The sequence below is a fragment of the Mesoplodon bidens genome (genome assembly GCF_964165515.1).
Source record: "Mesoplodon bidens genome assembly, chromosome: 17".
NCBI classification, from domain to species: Eukaryota; Metazoa; Chordata; class Mammalia; order Artiodactyla; family Ziphiidae; genus Mesoplodon; species Mesoplodon bidens.
The window spans coordinates 25,422,935-25,447,116 of NC_138174.1; the positions used below are offsets into that span (position 1 = coordinate 25,422,935).

Here is a 24,182-nt window from a genome sequence, read left to right on the forward strand (position 1 = left end):
GAGCATAGAATATCTCTCCATTTGTTTAAGTGTCTTTAATTTCTCTCAGCAATATTTTGTAATTCTCAATGTATATGTTTTGCACATCTTTTGTCAGATTTAATTTTCAGTATTTAATATTTAATGCTATTGTAAATATCATTTTAAAAATTTCAGATTCTGATTTTTCATTGCTGACTTTGTTTTAATCTTTCCCCCTATTTTATTGAAGCATAAAGTGCACAAATCTTTTTTTTTTTTTTTTAAATTTAACCTAATTTTATTCATGCTTGCCTTGGGATGGGGAATAGATCATTCAGTAAAAACATACAGTAAAAACAAAATATGTCTTATGTACAACTTTTTTTTTACAATACATCATGGTGATCATTCCATATTAGTATTTAATGCATGCCTACTTTTTTTCATAAATTTATTTATTTATTTATTTTTACATCTTTATTGGAATATAATTGCTTAACAATGGTGTGTTAGTTTCTGCTTTATAACAAAGTGAATCAGTTATACATATACATATGTTCCCATATCCCCTCCCTCTTGCGTCTCCCTCACACCCTCCCTATCCCACCCCTCCAGGCGGTCACAAAGCACCAAGCTGATCTCCCTGTGCTATGCGGCTGCTTCCCACTAGGTATCTACCTTACGTTTGGTAGTGTATGTATGTCCATGCCTCTCTTTCGCTTTGTCACAGCTTACCCTTCCCCCCCCCCCATATCCTCAAGTCCATTCTCAAGTAGGTCTGTGTCTTTATTCCTGTCTTACCCCTAGGTTCTTCATGACATTTTTTTTCTTCTTAAATTCCATATATATGTGTTAGCATACGGTATTTGTCTTTCTCTTTCCGACTTACTTCACTCTGTATGACAGACTCTAGGTCTATCCACCTCATTACAAATAGCTCAATTTTGTTTCTTTTTATGGCTGAGTAATATTCCATCGTATATATGTGCCACATCTTCTTTATCCATTCATCCGATGATGGACACTTAGGTTGTTTCCATCTCTGGGCTATTGTAAATAGGGCTGCAATGAACATTTTGGTACATGACTCTTTTTGAATTATGGTTTTCTCAGGGTATATGCCCAGTAGTGGGATTGCTGGGTCATATGGTAGTTCTATTTGTAGTTTTTTAAGGAACCTCCATACTGTTCTCCATAGTGGCTGTACCAATTCACATTCCCACCAGCAGTGCAAGAGTGTTCCCTTTTCTCCACACCCTCTCCAGCATTTATTGTTTCTAGATTTTTTGAAGATGGCCATTCTGACTGGTGTGAGATGATATCTCATTGTAGTTTTGATTTGCATTTCTCTAATGATTAATGATGTTGAGCATTCTTTCATGTGTTTGTTGGCAGTCTGTATATCTTCTGTGGAGAAATGTCTGTTTAGGTCTTCTGCCCATTTTTGGATTGGGTTGTTTGTTTTTTTGTTATTGAGCTGCATGAGCTGCTTATAAATTTTAGAGATTAATCCTTTGTCAGTTGCTTCATTTGCAAATATTTTCTCCCATTCTGAGGGTTGTCTTTTGGTCTTGTTTATGGTTTCCTTTGCTGTGCAAAAGCTTTTAAGTTTCATTAGGTCCCATGTGTTTATTTTTGTGTTTATTTCCATTTCTCTAGGAGGTGGGTCAAAAAGGATCTTGCTGTGATTTATGTCATAGAGTGTTCTGCCTATGTTTTCCTCTAAGAGTTTGATAGTACCTGGACTTACATTTAGGTCTTTAATCCATTTTGAGCTTATTTTTGTGTATGGTGTTAGGGAGTGATCTAATCTCATACTTTTACATGTCCCTGTCCAGTTTTCCCAGCACCACTTATTGAAGAGGCTGTCCTTTCTCCACTGTACATTCCTGCCTGCTTTATCAAAGATAAGGTGACCGTATGTGCATGGGTTTATCTCTGGGCTTTCTATCCTGTTCCGTTGATCCATCTTTCTGTTTTTGAGTGCCCAAATCTTAGTGTATAAATTGAAAAAATTTGACATGTGACTACATTACTGTAATTGTCACCCTAGTCAAGATATATAACATTTCCCACATCAGGAAGTCTTCCTCATGGCCCTTCCCAGCCAGGAGATCACTCTCTGACATCCCTCACAATGTTTTTTATTTTCATATAAATGGAATCAACCAGGATGTACTCTGTCTGGCTTCTTTAGCTCAACATTATGTATGTGAGGTTCACCCATATTGTTGTGTGTGCTGGTAGTTCATTCTTAGTCTTTGCTCTCTAGTATTTTTCTTCTGTGAAAGGACATTTAGGTTATTTCCAGTTTTTGCTACTGTGAATAATGCTGCAATTAATATTCTTGTACACAAACATAAGTATTCTTTTCTCTTGGGCATATGCCTAGTGGTAGAATTACTGGGCAACAGGGTACATGTATGACTAGTTTTAGTAGATAGTGTCAAAGTTTTCTAAAGTAGCTATACCATACTCTCCCTAGCAATACGTGAAAGTTTCAGGTGCTCCATATCCTTGCCAATGCTTGGCACTGGAATTCCTTTTAATTTTAGCCATTTTGGTGGGAGTGTTTAGTACCAAATTATGATTTTACTGTCCCTGATATAGCTATTGATGTACAACTTCTTTTCATATGCATATTGGCCATTTAGAGAACATCTGAAAATCAACCAAAGTAATTAACATTAACTTATTAAAGAAAAAATACACATGGACATTTCAATAAAGGCAGAAAAAGCATTTCATATTGAATGCTTTCTCCCTAATGTTACAATCAAGATAGGAAGTCCATCATCACTACTTTTACTCAACACTATAGGAGACATCCTAGCCAGTGACAACCAGCAAGAAAAGTAAAAGGTATAATGATTGCACAGGAAGATGTTAAACCATCTGTCACAGATCACAAGACACTGTGATGACTGAAATTCTAAAAGAGTCTACAAAGTATTAGAAATAGTAAGGGAACTTAGCAAGATGGTTGAATATAAGGTCAATATGTAAAAACCAGCAGCATTTCTATACACTAGCAACAAATATTAAAAATTTAGAATGCCATTTAAAAAGCACAAAACCCCTCAGATACCCAAGAATAAATCTAATGAAAGATATGTAAGACTTCTACACTGTAACCTACAAAACACTGCTGAGAAAAATTAAAGACCACTTAAATAAATGGAGGGGTGTATTATATTCATGGATTGGAGGAATCAACATAAAGATGTCAGAAAAAAAAGAAATGGAGGCAACCTAAATGTCCATCAACAGATGAATGGATAAAGACGTGGTATACAGATATACAATGGAATACTACTCAGCCATAAAAAAGAATGAAATAATGCCATTTGCAGCAACATGGATGGGTATAGAGACTACCATACTAAGTGAGGTAAGTCAGACAAAGGCAAATATCATATGATATCACTTAATATGTGGAATCTAAAATATGATACAAATGAACTTATTTACAAAACAGAAACTGATTCACAGACAGAAAACAAACTTATGGTTACCAAAGGGGGAAGATGTGGGGAGGGAAAAATTAGGAGTTGGGGTTAGCAGATACAAGCTACTATATATAAAACAAATAAACTACTGCATAGCATAGGGAACTATATTCAATATCTTGTAATAAACTACAATAGAAATGAAAAAGAATATCCATCTATCTGTATCTGAATCAGTCTGTGTACACCAAAAAGTAATACAACGTTGTAAATTAACTATACTTCAATTAAAAAAAATTAGGGGCTTCCCTGGTGACGCAGTGCTTGAGAGTCCGCCTGTCGATGCAGGGAACACGGGTTCGTGCCCTGGTCCGGGAAGGTCCCACATGCCGCAGAGCGGCTGGGCCTGTGAGCCATGGCCGCTGAGCCTGCGCGTCCGGAGCCTGTGCTCCGCAATGGGAGAGGCCACAACAGTGAGAGGCCCGCGTACCACACACACACACAAAAATTAGGATGAGTTTTCCCCAAATAGATTGATCTATAGATTCAATGCAAGCCCAGTTAAAATCCTAGCAGGATTTTTTGTCCTGGGGGGTTCTTTTTTTTTTTTTTTTTTTTTGAAATTAACAGGTTCTTTCTAAAACTTATAAATAAATGGAAATAAGTTCTATAAAGTGTATAAAATGTAAATACAAAGGCCTTTGACTAGCCAAGGCAATCTTTAAGAAAAAGTTATAGGGCTTCAAGACTTATAAAGCTACATTAAGATAGTGTGGGACAAGGTTAGACAGACCAACGTAATGAGAACCTGGAAACAGACCCTCATACATGTGGTCATCTACTTTACAACAAAGGTGCCATAATTATTTAGTGGGGGAAATGGCAAATGACAGCGTTTTCAGCAAGTAGGGCTGGGTCAATCGGCTATCCATAAGGGGGGAAAAGGAAACTTGATCCCAACTTCCTACCTTTCATAAAAATGAATAAACCTGTCTGTGAAAGGTAAAATAGTCAAGCAACTAGAAGAAAACACAGGTGACTATCCTCATGGCTTTGGAGCAGGCAAGCCCTTACATATGATACAAAAAGCACTGATCACAAAAGGCGAGATAAGCAAACCCAGACAGTTTTACCTCAATTGTTTCTGTAATCCTTACGATCCCCTACAATCACTGCCCTATTTAAGAGTCACTTGGCCTGTAATACAGCAGTTGTCTCCCAACAACTGTTCTTTTCCCTTTAATCATTCTTCCATAGTACAGACAGAATAACAAACATAAAAATGTAAATTTAACTGTTACTGCCTTTTTTGAGTAAAACTCCTATAACGGGTTAGCATCTTTAAGAGAATTACCTCCAAACTTCTCAGCAGATTACAACTAGCCCTTTATGACCTGGCATTTACCTGCCTCTCCACCCAGGCAGTCTGCTTCTAGCTTGAATTTTGGCTCTACCAGTTTCAGAGTTCACATGATCACTTTCTAACATTCGGCCTCTTCTGTTTGAATTGCCTTTTCCATTTCCTTCACTAATTCGAATTCATCTTTCCGGACTGAGGTTCCGGTACCACATATTTGAGGATCCCATCCGTAGACCTTATATTCGGCTGCGTCCCTTGTTGCTATCACAGCACAGACTATTGCCCTTCTTTGGTTTTAGCACTTAGAACAAAATCGGCTTAAGTTTCTGTAAGGCGTTAACATCATAGAATTCCAGGACTTCGTTTAGATTCTGGAAGTGGCAGCCATTCGAGTTCAGTTACTTGTTTACCTCTACTGAGAGCCGCTCACTCCCACTCCTTCCTGCTCCCCACCCCGCCCCCATTCCCCTCCCGTGGAACTTGCTGGAAGTTTCTTCTATCTGAATTGCACGGGTCAAAGGGCGGTGAGGGAGGGCCTGACCAACGAGATGGAAAGTAAAGCAGCACTGAGACAAATTCAGGCCACCATTCTCCCTTCAGTGCCTTCGGATGGAACACGTTTTTCTTCTGTCTGGGAAGCCAAGTAGGAAGAAAGCCTGGGCCTGTGTCGTTCTGGGGAAAGGAACAGTCCACCCGCACCGGAACCAAAAGGCTTCCTGCAGCCCAGCCTCTGCAAGGGCGGAGCGACTTCCGGTGAGTCCGAGTCCTTTAGGGTTCCCAGCGCCAAGACCCCGGCATCGCCGCGCCATCCGGAACTCGCTCCCGGAAAAGAACACGTAGCCGAGAACGTCACGGGCCACGAAAAGCTTGGCTGCCTCCGGGAGCCATGATGAGAGCTGCAGAGAAAAGGGAGCTCGATGTGCCTTGTGTTATTATTAACAGAAATACAAACGACCCCAAACGCCACACGTTCCTGAGCGATAACAGTACGACACAAACATCCGTTCGACCTACCACCCACGGAGGCTGAGCGGCTGTGTGGGTGCCCGCTGGGACTGGGTTACGCCAAGGCCTGCGTAACCATGGCTGCAGGGGGCGGGGCCTGACAGGCTGCTCGCCGGCCGGGGGTGGGGGCGGGGCGGGCCAGGAGAGTCGGTCCTCCACGGTCCCAGCCCAACCCGCGCCCGCGCTTCACCTCCCCTCCCCTCGCGGCACGCTGCATGGCTGCTCATTGGCTACGTAGGACGGAAGCTCGGTTGGTGTTTCTCCAGAAGTTTCCCCCTTGGGCGGCGGCGGAGCTGGTAACGTCGGTAGCAGCAGCTCCAGCAGCGGTAACGGTGACTATTAGAGATGGCGGCGGCGGCTGCGGGACCTGCAGCATCCCAGAGGTGCGTGCTTTTCCTTCTCTTTGCTATTATTTGTATCCCCCTCCGTCTTTCTTTAGTTAGAGAGCCCTGCTGAAGTCGTTGTTTTCCTGGCAGGTTTTTCCGGAGCTTCTCAGATGCTCTGATCGACGAGAACCCCCAGGCGGCGTTGGAGGTGAGAGAGCTGGTTCACTGTGCTCTGGGGAACGCAGCCGCGTCGGGTTCCGGCCCACCCCGCCTCTTCCCAGCACTGTCTTCCCGGGGTCGGGGCTGCTGCTTTTCCTGTGTCTCAGCCCCGATGTTGACAGACTCCGCCTCTCCCTTCTGTGTCCCGCAGCGGCCCAGTTACGCTTCCCATCCCTAGTCAGTTCCTGCCTCCTTGGAGCTGCTTAGTAAAACCTGCTTTCCTTTTTGGGGGTAGAGGTGGCATTCGTAGTTGGTCTGAAAGGGTTTGTTTGTTTTTTAAATGGCATTTGTGACTGAGAGCAAAAAGTGAAATCTAAGGCTTGATGTTTATTCATTCTGTCTTTCGTTTGACAATCATCCTTGCCATTTCTGTGTACCAGGTTTGTGCTGAGTGCCTGTATGAACTCACACTATTGGAATAGAAACCTTTTCCCGTGTGTGCCCGAAAATTTCCAGATGTCCAGTCACTGTTCATTATCCACTCATTTGTTTATTCCTCAAAACAGTTTATTGGGGGCAGCTGTGTGGAAGGCACTGTTTGCTCTGGATTAAAGTCTTATTTATGTATTTAACTGACTTGGAAGGCACTTTGTGTTTGTGTTAAGTGAAAAACTATAAAGCTGTGAAGGAAAGCAAAAGAGCAAGAGTTAAATAGTAATTTGAAGTAATAAAGAGAGCCCAAACTAAGGATACATGATGTAGTGGGTCACAAAATGTAGCCAGGGGTTTCTTGCTTTGAAGCATAAAAAAAGAGGAAACTTTGTTTTGCTGTTATGATTTAACATATGTAAGGTTAGGAATTTGAGGCAAGAGAACCTTTTACCTAGCTATGACTTCTAAAAGGAATTTGTTCCATGGTTGTTAGTTGACATTTGAGAAGAGGCATGAGGGAGTGAGCTGGGAAGCTCCGGGGAAAGATTATTTCAGGCAGGAAGAGGAGTCCGTGTCAGGATGCTGAGGTAGGAATGAAGTCAGCTGTGCAAGGAGCAGCAAGAAGGCCCATTTGGTTAGAGTGGGATGAAAGTGGAGTAAGAAATGAGGTGGGGAGGAAACCAGGGCGTGGGGCCTTTGGGGCCTTTTAGGTTGGATTATGCTTTTGGGGCCGGGATACCAACACCTTCAAACGAACTGGTTGATTACTCAGGAGTGCTGTGATGTTTCCTAGTGATGCTTTTGGGATCACTATTAGAGTAATGTTACCAGAGGCACTGAATGTTTTCCTCCACAATTCCTTATGTCAGCTAGATAGCTATTAATTTTCAGAATCTACCTTTGTTATGGTCCTCTTAGGGCCCATGCCTCCTTTGGAAATCTAGTTTATATAATAGCTGCTATTAAAGGATATTAATGTAATGAATTCTCTGTCACGTTACGTCTCAGTTATTTTACTTTTAAAATTATTTATTGAAGTGGGATATCTAATACAAATCTTAAGTCTGTACTAATGAAGTTTTACCTGTATGTATACCACCTAGATCAAGATATAGAATACTTCCCTTCTCAAGGCTTTCTCATGTTTTTTCCCAGCCAATAATTCCTCTTACCCACCTGTTCCGTACTCTGTCACCATCAGTTAGTTTTTCTTGGACTTCATATAAAAAGTATCATACACTAGGTATTCAGTTGAGTGTAGATACTCTGTCTTGCTTTAAACATTATGGGAGATACATCCATAAGTTGTTTGCTTTTCACTGCTGTGTAGTATTCCACTGTATTAATATAGCACAATTTATTCTAACAGTGAACATTTGGGATATTTCCAGTTGTTAGCTAGTATGAATAAAACCACTGTGAATTTTCTTGTACATGCATTTTGGTGAACACATGCAGTCCTTTCTTTTGGGAGTGCATTTGTCTTTTTCTTTCTAGGAGTGAAATTGGATAGTGTAGGTGTGTGATTAGCTTTAGTACATTTGTCCATAAAGTGTGGCTCTTGGACCAGTAGCATCAGCATCACTTAGGAACTCAGAGAAATGCAAATTCTTGGACCCCACCCCAGATTTTCTTTTTCATTTTTTTTGGCTGCGCTCTAGGCGTGTGGGATCTTAGTTCCCCAAACAGGGATCAAACCCGTGCCCCCTGCAGTGAAAGCACGGACCGCCAGGGAATTCTCCACTCCAGATTTTCTGAAAGTACTTATGACTCCTGTAGGCCAGTACTCCTTACCCTCCCATTTCACAGAAGAAAACAGACCCAAAGAAGTCCAAGTGATCTGTCATAGAGATGTATGCGGCCAATTAGAGGCAGAATAGGGGCCTCAGGACACGTTTCCTGATTCTTCGTCTAGTGCTGTAGAATAGCGGTCTTCAAAAGCATGATCCCCAGACCTTCTGCAGGAGCATCACCTGGGAATTTGTCCGAAATGCAAATTCTCAGGACCTGCCACAGACCTGAATCAAAAACTGGGAGTGGGGAGAATGATCATGATAAGAACCAGCTTGTGTTAAGAGGAAATGTTCTTCTTAAAACGTAAGATGATCTTCTCACAGAGATAAACAGGCAAATGTTAATTACTAAGTAATTGGTAATAATGAGTAGGGCCGGAACCTTGATGAGGAGTGAGAGTCTGTTTCCCTCTAGATTTTCCCAAGGGTTGGTTTAACAGTAGCTATTTCAAAATTAAGGTCGCTTGATATCACCTCAGTTAAAATGTCACATTTTTATATAAGACCATCCAATTAAGAATAAGGAGAAAGTGTATCAAGCTGATTACGTTTTTTATTCATTAAACAAACAATGTTAGTGGCAAATGCTGTACTGGGAGCCAGCGAGCTAAAGATGAAACTACTGTAGTGAGGGAGTTTGTAGTCTAGTGGAGAGAGACAGGCACGTCAACAGATCATTAAAATATAAGTACTCCAGTGGAGTGGTGTATCAGGTACAGTAAAGAACATAGCAGAGTAGAGGCTAACTGGGGAAGTAAAAAAAACTTTGCAGAGGAAGTCTCAATTCAGTAGAGAGAGAAAACGTATACGTGGATTATGAGAATCTTTCGAGGCCCAGTGTGAGTAGTGCTTAAGAGCATGGGCTCTGGAATCAGGCTGCTTGGATCCTATCCTGGTTTCAAGAAAGTTCCTGCTATCACTTTTCTGGATCAGATTTCCTGTCTGTAAAATGGGATTAACTAGGACCACTTGAAAGGGTGATTATGAGGATAAGTAATGTAAGGTACAAGGGTGAGGCCCTCGAGGTAGACATCTTATAGATTCTTTGCTCTCTAGGTTCTAGCCACGCTGGCTTGCTTTCTGCTACTCAGATGTGTCGAGCTCAGTCCTGGTGCAGGGCCTTTGGACTCGGCAGTTCTTTTGCCTAGAATGTAGTCTGTATTGACTGTCTCTTGTTTTGCTTGGAAATGCTCATCACTCTAGATTTCATCTGAAATGTCACCTTCTCAAGGAAGCTGTTTTCTCTGACTACCTTATCTGAATTGGGCCCCAATGTAAGCTTCAAGAGTGCAGGGGTTTTGTGTATCTGTTTACCACTGTGTTCTCAGTGTAGTGCCTGGGATGTAGTAGGCACTCAGGTGTGTTAAATGACTCCTACCACAATTCTTGGAACAGCTGTGAGGTGCATGTACAAGGACGCTGAGGCTAAAGAGATTAACGTGCTCAAGGTTATCGAGTTTAGAAGTGACAGGTCTCAGGTTCAAGGCATCAAGGTCATCCTCTGGAGGAGTGGGTAGGATTGGGGTGTATGATATAATTGTTTGGGAGCTGACTTTGAAGTAGTTGACCACAGATAGCTTTGTTGAGGGCATAGCTGGTTAGCATAAAGTATACCAGTTCTACATGGTTATGTGATTTTTCTCCAGGAGTGCTTGCTAGTTCAGGAAGGGAAAAGGCTTGATACTCTTGTTTATCCATGACTGGGGTTTAGCTGTGACTAGAAGAAAATGGCAAGTGGGGTCAGGCTGAGCTATCCAGAGCTAAAGGCCTTTAAACGTTAGGTCAGTCTGAGCAGTCTGCTTTTGCTTTTAATCTTAACAAGTAACCTTTTTGGGTAGTATTTTAAGAGAGCCTAAAGCTCTATAAAGATTTGGAAATTAATTTTCTAAGATCCACGTCTTAAACAATTTTAATGCCTTAAAAAGGAATTTTCCCCCTATCGTTCTGTGTTATCAGGGTACTTCCTTTACTATTATCTTGTTAAAGATTTCAGTGTAATTATATTTTACACTTCATAGGTTTCTTTACTTTTGCGAACTATAACACAACCCATTTTCTGTGAGAAGTACTATATCTTTGGATACGTTTCGTATAAGTCTGTTTAAATAGCCCTTTGCTGCTGTGATTCAGATGTTGGCACTTAAGTCCTTGCCTTTTGAGATACCTCTCTTTAGTCCCTTTGTACTCTAGCAGCCAGCAGCTGTTGTCACAGAAACAGTAGAACACTGAAAACATGCCACAAGTCAGATGTAGTTAAGACAACCACAAATAATTATTTTAACGTCACTTTTTCTGGTTTTATTATATTGTATATTCCTTATTCAAAATAAATTTATTGTTGTGTTTTATTCATGACTTACAAGTTGGTGTGTTATAATGTTCAGTTTGTGTTGAGTGTTTTTTTGGTAACTTTTTTTATTGATAGCCTAATAAGTCAGTTGCTTAGTTTATTTAACTGAATGACCATAACTGGTTCTCCTTAACCAACAATTGGTTTGTGTTTTTAAAGGTCATTTGCAAGTTGGTTCAAAATTCAGAAGTTTATACCTGACTCCTAAAGAAAAGGAATATTTTTTGGTAGTTCTTGTTATTAATATAACCAATCAATTATGTATATTGAGCACCTAGTCTTTTTTTTTATGAATATGTTGAAGTCCAAACTCTTAATTAATTAATTTATTTTTGCTGTGTTGCGTCTTCGTTTCTGTGCAAGGGCTTTCTCTAGTTGTGGCAAGTGGGGGCCACTCTTCATCGTGGTGCGCAGGCCTCTCACTATCGCGGCCTCTCTTGTTGCGGAGCACAGGCTCCAGACGCGCAGGCTCAGTAGTTGTGGCTCATGGGCCTAGTTGCTCCGCGGCTGTGGGATCCTCCCAGACCAGGGCCTGAACCCGTGTCCCCTGCATTAGCAGGCAGATTCTCAACCACTGCGCTACCAGGGAAGCCCAGAAAAGGAATATTTTATTCATCTTTGAACCTCCAGTGTCCGGCCTATGTTTGTTCCATAATATGTGTTTAAAAATACTTTTTGAAAAACAAACAGAAAAACCTGACTACTGAAAAAAATAATACTTTTTGAATTGATGATCCAGATATTATTATAATCTGTAACAGCCTTTTTGACCTATAATATACATTTTCTTGGTGAGGAGAGGCTGGAAATGTGGTTTTATGATACATTTGAGTAGATATGTAAGAAGCCATCAGCTGTTTTCAAAATTGTTTGAAAGCTTAGTGGAAGATGGTGTTTTTAGCTTAAGAATTTCAAAGTCTTAGAAAATCTTGTATTAGTACAAATGTTAGATGGTGTGTGAAAGAAACTTGGAGTAAAATTTTACCATGAGGCAATGTTTAGTGGTTAAAATTTGATTTGGAGTCAGACAGACCTGGATTTGAATCCTGTCTTTGGCGCAGTCACTGACTAGGAAGTGAGGGAATGGATTTTCTGCGCACCTCTGGGGGAAGAGCATTCTAGTGAGAGGGAGCAGCAGGTGCAGGGTCCTGAGATGTTCGAAGAACAGCAAGGAGGCCATTGTGGCTAGAATGGTGGCGCAAGGACAAGAGTTTTAAGAGGTGAGATGAGAGGGAGAGCAGAAGGTTATATCAAGGAGGGCCTTGCAGATCATTGGAAAGACTTGGGCTTTTGCTGTGAGTCAGCTGGAAAGATGTTGGAAAGTTTTGAGCGGAGACATAGTAACAAGATCTGATTTTCATTACTGCTTGGATCAGGGTGATAGGGGTTAAGATGGTAAAAAGTGGTTTAGATCTTAGGTATGTTGGGTTTTAGGTTTACGATTACCAAGTATAGTATACATTGCTTTGTGAGAATCACACTGCGAGGTTCAAGCAAAGCCACATGTGTGGCTATTGAAGTAATTTGCCTGTTAAGAAAACTACCAAGTCCCTAGGGTGTGTGGGCAATGGGTAGAGAATCAAAGCCTTCCTGTTTGCCTGCATTTGTCCTTGGCTTCACTAATTGTGCTCTCTCTTCTTGCATCAGTATTGTTCCAGCTACCACTTACGAACTGTGACTGCCCAGATGGGCAAAAGTTTTAATCCGCTCTGTTAATTCTTGATCAACTGATGGTAGCTATCTATGAGATATTGTATCTGGGCTTTTGACAGAATGCTGTAATTTCGTAGGCCATTGATAAGAGGATAGGAGGGGCCAGGTAAACTTGATTATGTATTTATTGGTTCCATTAACCTCCCTGAGCTCTAGGTTTAACTTCCATTTTTTTGTTTTGTTTTTTTAAATTTTTGTTTTTATTGGACAGCTTCACATTTTCTAGGCATCTCAAATTCTACATGATCTTTGAATCTTCTCCAAATTAGAAGGAGAAAATCAGTGATGGTCAATGTATATGAACTAAACTCTCCAGAATAAATGAGGTGATGATAATTACCTTTTATTGAGTTCTGCTGTAGGCCAGGAACTGCTAAGTGCTTTAGGTAGATATTACATTCAGCTGTTGTCTTTTGAGGGGAGAAGGGAGGAGAAAGGGGGATATTGATCCTCTTGGAAAGAAAAGTTTCAAGCTTGTTTCCCTATTATCTTTCCTCCAAATACTTTATGATAATAGGTTATTTGATTAAAAATCATGTTTAATTAGAATTCGATGGCTTTTAAAAAACATTTACTGACACTCAACGTGTTTGTATTTGTAGGAGCTGACTGAGGCTCTGGAGCAGAAACCAGATGATGCACAGTATTACTGTCAAAGAGCTTATTGTCACATTCTTCTTGGGAATTACTGTGGTAACTTTTCTTACAAAGTATATTGTCTCTATAAGTTACTTACAGATTTTGCCTAAGATGCAATGAATCAAATAAAATAAAGGATATCTTCCAGGATTTTTAACTTGGTCTTTCATACAAGGTGAAGTAGCCGAAATGTGACAAACATTATGTTGAGCATCACCCATTTAAATTTTATGGTTGTCCATTCTTCTTCAGTGGGTGTAGAATTTGTACAGATATCATTCATGGTTACTGGATATGCTAACAAAGAATAACATCAAATTTACTATTTTACAAAGTATTTAAATGAATTCCCTTGTTTTTTTGTTTTTTTGTTTTTTTGGGTTTTTTTTTGCGGTACGTGGGCATCTCACTGTTGTGGCCTCTCCCGCTGTGGAGCACAGGCTCCAGACTCGCAGGCCCAGCGGCCATGGCTCACGGGCCCAGCCGCTCCGTGGCATGTGGGATCTTCCCGGACCGGGGCACGAGCCTGTGTCCCCTGCATCGGCAGGCGGACTCTCAACCACTGCGCCACCAGGGAAGCCCTCCCTTGTTTTATTTTTTATAAAAAGAATGTATTTCTATATTCTGTAATTTTAGTTATCTGGATAGATAATCTGAGTAGGGAGAAATTAAATACCTTGAGTCAGATTACATAAATGATGTTAATGAGAAAATTAGATGAACTTTGTGATACAGAGCTTTATTCATTGCCTGAAGCGCTTTAAGAAGGAAGCTAAATTTTAGGTCATTAGGAAGGTATGAGGGTAATTTTATTTTGGATTAACTTTTCCTAATTTAAAATCATTTGTCCATTCCACCAGCTTGAAAACTTAAAAGTCAGAGGTTAATTCAAATTTTGTGTGGAGTATTTGTTAGGATCCATAAGTAACTGACGAAAAAACCCATTTTTTTCATATGCAGATGCTGTTGCTGATGCAAAGAAATCTCTTGAACTTAATCCAAATAGTTCCATTGCTCTGCTGAGAAAGGGGTATGCAGTAACTACTCTTCTTGCTGGGTCTGGACTATAGTTTCTTGAATGAATTAATTGTAAGCTTTATATAAATAGTAAATTCTGTATTTATACATTTTATAGCTGAATAGGATTCAATTTTAGGTATGTTTTATACTTTTATTGTAGTATAGTTAGTATATATATATAGTTTAAAATAGCGATGGTTGAAGTAACTGCAAAGTCTAGATGAAACTCTTGGATTTCACATCCCTTTTTTGCTTCATCATTTGGAATTTACTGTATTTAACTGACTAGAGAACATCTATTCCTTACCCAAGCTGGACAGGCTACATTTAATGAGGACTCTGTTATCTATGTACTTTATATCCCAGTTTGTTTCTGTTGATAAGTGTGACTTTATTCTTTAAGAATCAGAAACGACTTTAATTCCTTAATATAACTATATTTTGGAATAAGCAAGTATATGCAATTAAAATCAAGAAATTCCTTCTGAAGTGAGTTCCAAAATTGGATTTTAATGGGAATTATACTAGATATTATAGTAGAGTATTTTAGGAAATCTCTTGGCTGGCTTATTAACTAAACTTAAATTTTTTCTTTTAATAGTAGGGCAAATAGTTTTTTTTATTATTTAGAAGGAAGGCTGTTTTTCATGGTCTCATGTGTGTGTATTTATTTTTAATATGTTCATGCAGGATATGTGAATACCATGAAAAAAACTATGCTGCTGCTCTAGAAGCGTTTACAGAAGGACAGAAATTAGATAGTAAGTATTAGAATTATATGTAAGTACACTAATCCATTATATCTATGTGTCTTACATACCATAGCTGAATTTTGTTAGTGTAATCTCAAGTTAATTATAGAAACCCAGCTTTTTTCTCTTCTTAATGACATTTCGTGTTGATTGCAGAATTTGAATTTACTTAAAAATTGATTAAATTGGCCTTTCTTTAGCACTTAAATCACAGATAAACTATCATCAGAAGCAGAAAACTATATAAACACTTAGTGTGCTCCCAAGTACTTAGTCTGGCTTTATTTTTTTTCTAATGGATAAGTGAAAGTTTAATTTGCTCTCACATTCAGAAGTCTATTTAAGTTATTTTCCAGATTGCTGAGATAAGGAAATCTTACAATGAAAATTTTTATTGAGGCATGAAGTATTAAGTTTGGGGTAAAGTATGATAGGGTATTGAAGAAATATGGAGGTTTGAGAGTATTGTGAGTTTCTAATATCACCTTTTTGAGAGAAATAGATGAAGATTATCACAGCAGTATAGATATCTGTGCGTAATATTTAGAAATTGTAAGAGCCAAGTATCAAAAACTCTGCAGAGTACAAAAAGGTTGTAAGTAATCTCATAGATAGTTAGACTACCTAATCCTAATTGTGTACTATCATTTTATCTTCATCTTATGATAGAGTGTTATCACAATTCTCTAAAGCAGTAGCTCCTAACTGGGAATGGTTTTGCCCTATGGGGGACATGGAGCAGGCTTCCGTGGTTGTGGCTCATGGGCTCTAGAGCTCAGGCTCAGTAGTCGTGGCACACGGGCTTAGTTGCTCCATGGCATGTGGCATCTTCCCGGACCAGGGATCGAACCCGTGTCCCCTGCATTGGCAGGCAGATAAAATTGATTTTTTTAAAATCAGAATTCTTCAGGATGAACAAGTAAATATTAAATCTAACTAATAGGTTTAATATTAGGATAGCTATAAACTCTGTTAGGACAGATATTTTTGTCTAATTCACTGTTGCATCCACAGTGCCTAGAATAGTGTTTGGAACATAGGTATTCAGTAATTATTTGTTGAATGAATATGTTAGGTTGTGCAGATGAGTGATGTTACAGTCAGTTTGTTCTTTCTAGGTGCAGGTGCTGATTTCATTGTCTGGATTAAAAGGTGTCAAGAAGCTCAGAATGGTAAGTATTCAGGTTTCCCATGGTCTTTCCGTTTAAAAAGAAGTAAATGTTTGACTTTTTTTGTTTTGAACTTTATAACTTATAACTTAAGTAGTGGATGTTCTCTTAGGTTGGGCTTTCCCAAGGTATTTTGATTTTTTACCTCATTCGTTATGTTGAAAGGGAAATTTGGATGGATTTGTTTTGCAGTGATATTACTGGTAAGAAATTACTGGGGAGTCTCAAGTGACTCCAGGATGCAAAGTTAAACCACTTTCCCTTATTAGGTATGCATGGAGAATTGGTTTGCTTAATCAGTATGTTTGTGCCATAGAAATCATATATATAATTTTCCCTATACATGTACTGTTACCTGAAAATGTTTCCTTTTTATGTTTTTAATAGGATCACAGCCCGAGGTGGTAAGTCCAAAGGTTTTATCCTTCCTGTTTGTTTGTTTATTTATTTATCGATCTATCTATTTATCTATTTATTTATCTATTTATTTATCTATTTATCTATCTGTTTATCTATCTATTGATTGATTGATTGATTGCTGTGTTGGGTCTTCGTTTCTGTGCAAGGGCTTTCTCCAGTTGTGGCAAACGGGGGCCACTTCATCGCGGTGTGCAGGCCTCTCACTGTCGCGGCCTCTCCTGTTGCGGAGCACAGGCTCCAGACACGCAGGCTCAGTAGTTGTGGCTCACGGGCCTAGCCGCTCTGCATCATGTGGGATCTTCCCGGACTGGGGCACGAACCCGTGTCCCCTGCATTTTCAGGTGGATTCTTAACTGCTGCGCCACCAGGGAAGCCCCTATCCTTTGTGTTTTTACTTAATTATATTATTACTAAATATATTTGAGGGTGGACTCAGAATGAGCTTTCTGTCAGTTACATATCTCTCTAGGGCAGTTTTACTTATTTTCTTCCTCCAAACGCTGTGTCTTCCCTTCTTATTTAGGGACAACTTAGAGGCCACCATTGACCCAGGGCAAGTTCTTTAGATTTACAGTCTGAACTGGCACACGTAGTTTAGGAAAGTTTGGACTGGTTAAGAGTCACCACTGTTTCTCAGTGGTCAGTGTAGAATGTTTGTTGCAGAGAGGCCAGCCATAAATGGTGTAAGACAATATTAGGAAGGCACCATGGAAATAGTGCTTCATATGTTTTTTCCAGAGCAGTTTGATGCCATTGTTAAGCCTGAAGGTTATACTGTAGTCTTAAAAATGTTTTTTTAAATGTTATTGTTATTTTCAGCTTAGAGAGTTACTGAATCTTGGAACTGGACATTTTATATGAAACGTTTTCCAAACATATCTTCAGAAATTTTTCTGTTTTTTATCCTTCTTTTATTTTAGAAGAAAAACGGTTTTTTGAAATTGAAACTCATAAAATTTTAAAAATGCTGAGTAACAGGGAGATCAGCTCGGTGCTTTGTGACCACCTAGAGGGGTGGGATAGGGAGGATTGGCGGGAGGGAGATGCAAGAGGGAAGAGATATGGGGACATATGTATATGTATAACTGATTCACTTTGTTATAAAGCAGAAACTAACATACCATTGTAAAGCAATTATACTCCAATAAAGATGTTAAAAAAAATAAAATAAAACAACAACTGAGTATTCTAATTCCTGTGAAGATGAGTCTTATTTAACAATTATGGATACCATGCTCTGTAGGAAGTTTTCATGTAGTTATTCCATACCAAAGTAACTATAACACTGGGTAAACTAATAATACATGCATTTTTAATATGCAGTTACTAAACTAACTTGTACAAATCTTTCTCTTTTAACTTGTCAAAATCAGTCTGCATCCCAGAGGACTTATCAGTCAAAAATCAAGTAAGTGTTTGTTTTTCATAATGAGTGATAAATAAGCCTAAAGGGAAAAAACCCTGTTGTTTAATAGTAAGCAGGTCCTTACCTGTGATTTAAGTATTTCTTAGTTTATAAAAGAAATCATATTAAAACCTTGAAAAACTAATTGTAAGACTGTTAACTGATTTGAATTACTGTTTATATTAAGGTTAAAATCAAATGAATTGCCAATTAAAACTTACTTCACCTGATTCCACATGTCACCTTTCCATGTATTAAAGAGAGCCTCTTCCATTTAAGTTATTGCTGTTACCTAGGTAAATAAGTTAGTAGACTTGATAGAATTGTAACTCTACCTTCCTTTTATATTTGGAGTAAATTTTTCATAGAATAATTCTGCATGAGTTGAAAGTCACTTGCTGAGGGCAGCAGTTACAATCATGGATAAGTATTTAGCAAGAATTTGAGTTATTTTTAGTTGTTCATTAGCTGTGTGTACAACTTGTATTCTTAGTGTAACAGAAAGAAACACAAGGCATTAATCTCGAACTTTGCATCCTGACTGAATTTCAAAGGAAAACTGTGAGACTTTTAAAGATCCAGTGCTTTTGACGTAAAATGGCTTGAAAATGTTAAAAGAATTTATTCATGTTCTTTCTGGGGAGATACAGGATGACTCTCCAAGTACCTAGTAAACAAGGAACTTTAGTGACAGGAGCAGGGGTAAGGTACATAAACTTAATAATTGGAGCGTTTGGAGTATAAAGTATCCCACATTGATGTAATAAATATACCATGTATCAGGGTACTGTGCTTAGTCCTGGCAATGTGATAGTGGCAGGATAGATAAATAGCTCTGCTCTCGTGGAGTTTATAATCCAGTCTAATTTGAAAGTGATGATATATTTTTAGAGCTTTCAGTGGGAAAGATACACATAATTATAATCTCTAGGCACACTAATCTTTCCACATACTTTGAGATTGAAGGAAGGTACTGTATTTAATATTGTTCCTGGCAGAATGAGTTAAATTATTTTAATTTTAGCTAATTTGCTTCTGTTCCCTGTGCTCAGGGCTGTTTGCCCTCAGCTTCAGTAAAGAGATCCTGAAATGCGGGGTCAGGTTGACCTGGGTCCAGTGTAACGCCTGCTACTGATGTGCCAATTGCCTCACCCTTCTGAGCTTACTTTTTTTTTTTCATTTGTAAAATAGGGATGGAAGTGTTTTACTTCTTAGTATTAGGTTGAAATGAGAGGATAAAACTGTTGATGGTGTATTAGAATTGTTACCTGTTAGAATAAATTTTATCTTTAAAACTAGCTGTGCATGTGGCCTCATGCTGTGTGGTGTGGCCAAAAAAAACGATTAGCTTAAGCACAACAGTATTAGAGATATGTTAGAACCTAGAAAATTATGTAAGTATTTATTAAATCCACTGGAGGGGTTTTGGACATCATCGACCTTACTTTTCTCTTCCGTTAGTACAGGTCATATGAAATTAGTTACATAAAATTGTTTCTGTGAATCAACAGCTGCTTTGCTATTTTGTTCCTCAAGGTGGAGCTCTTGTTGTTCATCAGATTATATACAGTTTTTATCTTGACAAAACAAGCAACAACTTTAAGAAAATTTAAGTTCTGTTTTAAGTTTCCTTTATCTTTTTTATAGGTATGACTGGTATCAAACAGAATCTCAAGTGATCATTACACTTATGATCAAGAATGTTCAGAAGAATGATGTAAACGTGGAATTTTCAGAAAAAGAGGTTATAGTTTTTGAATTATTTTTGGTTGAGGTTAAATACTTTTATTTGTAAATATAAATATATATTGCAGAATAATCTATAGCAGTCTATTAGATATATATCATTTTTTCCTGAGATAATGTGGAAAATGCTGATGAAAATCTGAAGCATTGCTTTTCCATTTGAATCACTTTAAGTTTTGAGACAAGAGTATGTATACTGCAGGTTATAGCTAGGTGTGCATTGTTTTCTCTTTCTTTAGATTTGGAATTCAAAGCAGAATTTGGTTGACAAATATAAAAGACATTAGTAAGATACGTGCTTTGGTTACACATTTGTGTGGTGTACTTCATGAAAAAGATCCACTTAATTGTTGGGACTTATATATCTTAGAATTTACTAACCATATTAAGTGAGTATGACTTTCAATAATTTGGTTTCTTAGCATTTAGTAGAAAACCTTGTGATAGATATTTGAGAGTTCATGGTAGAACTAGATGTTTTGCACATGACTATTTCTTTGTTATGTACTGTATTATTTTGTTCTTGTAGATTGAGTTTCCTTGAGATTTAAATGTTCAGTATGTGTTGTGAAACATACTCTGTTTTGCTACTTAATTATGTACATGAGAATTCATGTGAAGGATACCAGATTTTTAAAAGATTATTTTGAGATTCTTAAGTCTGATATTCCATAGAAAGTTTTGAAAATAATCTGCAGCAGTACTGAAGTTCTGTAATTGTAGTCAGTTTAAGTACTTTACCCTTCTTTAAATAAATTTATAAAATGTGCTACTAATTTTGTGATCATTAGTTGTCCGCATTGGTGAAACTTCCTGCTGGAGAGGATTATAATTTGAAGCTGAGACTTCTTCATCCTATAATACCAGAACAGAGCACATTTAAAGTACTTTCAACAAAGGTAAGATAATTGGAAAGGGTTGTCTGGTAATCTGTGATTGTGAGCGTATAGATCCTTCCAGCCACATATCTTTAAATTAAATACGAACAATAATTTTTGAATAGTTTTTCCACCTTCCCAAATTCTAGGAAAATGGATTGTAAAAATCTAACCTCAAAAATGTTTGTATGCTTATTAAGATAGGTATAATACTTCTCAATAAAGAGGTTTTCATAAAAGATACAGTGATCAGCATTTTTTTAAGATTTGATATTGACAGTGTCTCATGTCTTGAACTTGTCAGTTTGGTCTGTTGTGATATACAAATACTTCTCACACTTTCTTATGCAGTTAAAAGTACAGACTACTATAAAGATGAATCTGCTTTCTTGTTTTTTAGTTAAGCTGACTTTTAGGTTACTTTGTTATGAAGGATTAATGAATAATTTAAATTGCAGTTTGAGTAAACATAATTTTTAGATTCCTTTATATTTTCAAAATGAAGTAAAAATATGCAATAGAATTAAAATTCATGGAATATATCAGCTACCAGTCAAAAGAGGTAGTACGAGTAGGTAGAAGTACAATTTAGCAGGAAAAATACTAAACTGAAAATCAAAAAATCTGACTGGTTCTTTGCTTGCCCTGTTAATTTAGAGTAGTCACACATAGGACAAGATTTTCAGCATCTATAAAAATGAGAGGGATATGGACTGTGAACTCTGAAATCCTTTCATCTGTAAGATTGTATGAAGGTATATGATGAGTTAATGAGAAAGAATGATATAAATTCCATGACTACACCTTTTTTATGCATATGTCCTGCAACACAGTGTGTTATTTAACTTTTGAGTTTAGTTGTGTGAATTTTCCTATCATAGAATAGAGTCAGGGTTGGCCTGTGTCATGAAGAATGGTAACTGGGCCTGCGTGAAGAAGGGGACACCTGAAGAGGGTTGGAGCAGGAAGTAAAGAAGCAGTCGTTTTTGCATCTAGTTAAAAATGATCTGCTCACTTATCTATTTGAAATGTACAAAGTACAGAGCTGTTTACTTAAGAGGCAGAGATAGGAAACAGTTGCTTGGACAATAGAAAGTGAGAAAAAGGGTGCCGTACTCTGAAGATTTTCGTCTTACTGGCCCCATCCACATTGGGTAGAATTTAATAAGATAATATTGGGTACAATAAGCACAAAACTATAACTAGATTTGAGAGGGAGATAGGTCAGAAAATTAGGAGTTTGGCATTTTTATACATCTTTCTATTGAGAGGTTGTTAATGCATGTTTTTTTGAAGTAATTTAAATTGATTTGTGTGATAGATGGCAAATAATTTAAAAACCTGTGTTACTGAGCCACCTTGTATAATGGAATAGTGTGGTTGGTGAATACACAAGTATGTGTGGCTACAATCGAGGATTTAACTAAGCAGCGTCCTGTCTTACTCTTTATTCTCCTTTGAATCTTGTGAGTGCTTATTGATTCTAACCATTCCTCAGCCCCTCTTACTGTGTTCCCAGTTTGCCTTTTTTGCTCCTTGCTCCTTTCTTTAAATGCTACATAACTACTTTCCTTTCCTGTATAGTAGTTTGTTTATACGTACACATTTATTTCCCTTACTCTTAGTAAGTCTTCTGAAGATAAGAAGGTGTCATATTTGTGTCTCTGTATGTGCTTCAGGTAGGGTTACCAGATACAGTATAGGATGCCCAGTTAACTTTCTATTTTTATTTTTCTGAATTTTATTTTATTTATTTATTATTTATACAGCAGGTTCTTATTATCTGTTTTATACACATCACTGTGTATATGTCAATCCCAATCTCCCAATTCATCCCACCACCACCACCACCCCGCCCCCGCTTTCCCCCTTTGGTGTCCATACGTTTGTTCTCTACATCTGTGTCTTAATTTCTGCCTTGCAAACTGGTGTTCATCTGTACCATTTTTCTAGATTCCACACATATGCGTTAATATACAATATTTGTTTTTCTCTTTCTGACTTACTTCACTCTGTATGACAGTCTCTAGGTCCATCCACGTCTTTACAAATGACCCAATTTCTTTCCTTTTTATGGCTAGTATTCCATCGGATATATGTACCACATCTTCTTTATCCATTCATCTGTCAGTGGGCATTTAGGTTGCTTCCATGACCTGGCTGTTGTAAACAGTGCTGCAGTGAACATTGGGGTGCATTTGTCTTGTCATTTTCGACGTACCACAGTTTATTTATTTATTTATTTTTGAATTTATCTTTTAACATCTTTATTGGAGTATAATTGCTTTACAATGTTGTGTTAGTTTCTGCCGTATAACAAAGTGAATCAGCTATAAGTATACATATATCCCCATATCCTTTCCCTCTTGCGTCTCCCTCCCACCCTCCCTATCCCACCCCTATAGGTGGTCACAGAGCACCGAGCTGATCTCCCTATGCTATGCGGCTGCTTCCCATTAACTATTTTACATTTGGTAGTGTATATATGTCAGTGCCACTCTCTCACTTCATCCCAGCTTACCCTTACCCCTCCCCGTGTCCTCAAGTTCATTCTCTATGTCTGTGTCTTTATTTCTGTCCTGCCACTAGGTTCTTCAGAAACATTTTTTTTTTTTTTTTAGATTTCATATGTATGTGTTAGCATACGGTATTGGTTTTTCTCTTTCTGACTTCACTGCATATGACAGACTCTAGGTCCATCCACCTCACTACAAATAACTCAATTTTGTTTCTTTTAATGGCTGAGTAATATTCCATTGTATATATGTGCCACATCTTTTTTATCCATTCATTTGTTGATGGACACTTAGGTTGCTTCCATGTTCTGGCTATTGTAAATAGTGCTGCAGCGAATATTGTGGTACATGTCTCCTTTTGAATTATGGTTTTCTCAGGGTATATGCCCAGTAGTGGGATTGCTGGGTCATATGGTAGTTCTGTTTTTAGTTTTTTAAGGAACCTCCATGGTGGCTGTATCAATTTACATTCCCACCAGCAGTGCAAGAGGGTTCCCTTTTCTCCACACCCTCTCCAGCATTTGTTGTTTGTAGATTTTCTGATGATGCCCATTCATTTTGACCAGTGTGAGGTGATACTTCACTGTAGTTTTGATTTGCATTTCTCTATTAATTAGTGATGTTGAGCATCTTTTCATGTGCCTCTTGGCCATCTGTATGTCTTCTTTGGAGAAATGTCTACTTAGGTCTTCTGCCCTTTTTTCTTAATATATAAATTTAATTTTATTTATTTATTTTTGGCTGCATTGGGTCTTTGTTGCTGCGTGCAGGCTTTTTCTGGTTGTGGTGAGCGGGGGCTACTCTTCGTTGAGGTGCGTGTGCTTCTCGTTGTGGTGGCTTCTCTTGTTGTGGAGCATGGGCTCTAGGCACACAGGCTTCGGTAGTTGTGTGGCACGTAGGCTTAGTTGCTCCGTGGCATGTGGGATCTTCCCGGACCAGGGCTCGAACCCATGTCCCCTGCATTGGCAGGCGGATTCTTAATCACTGCACCAGCAGGGAAGCCCTTCTGCCCGTTTTTTGAGTGGGTTTGTTTTTTTAATATTGAGCTGCATGAGCTGTTTATATATTGTAGAGATTAATCCTTTGTCC

At 38.4% G+C, this 24,182-nt stretch overlaps 1 protein-coding gene across 2 annotated transcripts in view; it reads left to right on the forward strand.

Annotated features, from left to right (window-relative positions):
* Positions 1–5,975: 5,975 nt before the first annotated feature.
* Positions 5,976–24,182, forward strand: part of SUGT1 (SGT1 homolog, MIS12 kinetochore complex assembly cochaperone) — a 43,735-nt gene continuing 25,528 nt past the window's right edge. Inside the window, exons 1-10 of one of the 2 annotated variants that reach the window (XM_081215140.1) lie at positions 6,038–6,158; positions 6,252–6,309; positions 13,151–13,241; positions 14,148–14,217; positions 14,898–14,968; positions 16,078–16,131; positions 16,516–16,532; positions 17,922–17,956; positions 19,601–19,697; positions 20,491–20,598. In XM_081215140.1, the coding sequence (XP_081071266.1) occupies positions 6,121–6,158; positions 6,252–6,309; positions 13,151–13,241; positions 14,148–14,217; positions 14,898–14,968; positions 16,078–16,131; positions 16,516–16,532; positions 17,922–17,956; positions 19,601–19,697; positions 20,491–20,598 (639 nt within the window). In that variant the 5' untranslated portion in view covers positions 6,038–6,120. Of the gene's footprint in view, positions 6,159–6,251; positions 6,310–13,150; positions 13,242–14,147; positions 14,218–14,897; positions 14,969–16,077; positions 16,132–16,515; positions 16,533–17,921; positions 17,957–19,600; positions 19,698–20,490; positions 20,599–24,182 lie in introns of both variants that reach the window. The other variant, XM_081215139.1, reaches the window with a different exon arrangement.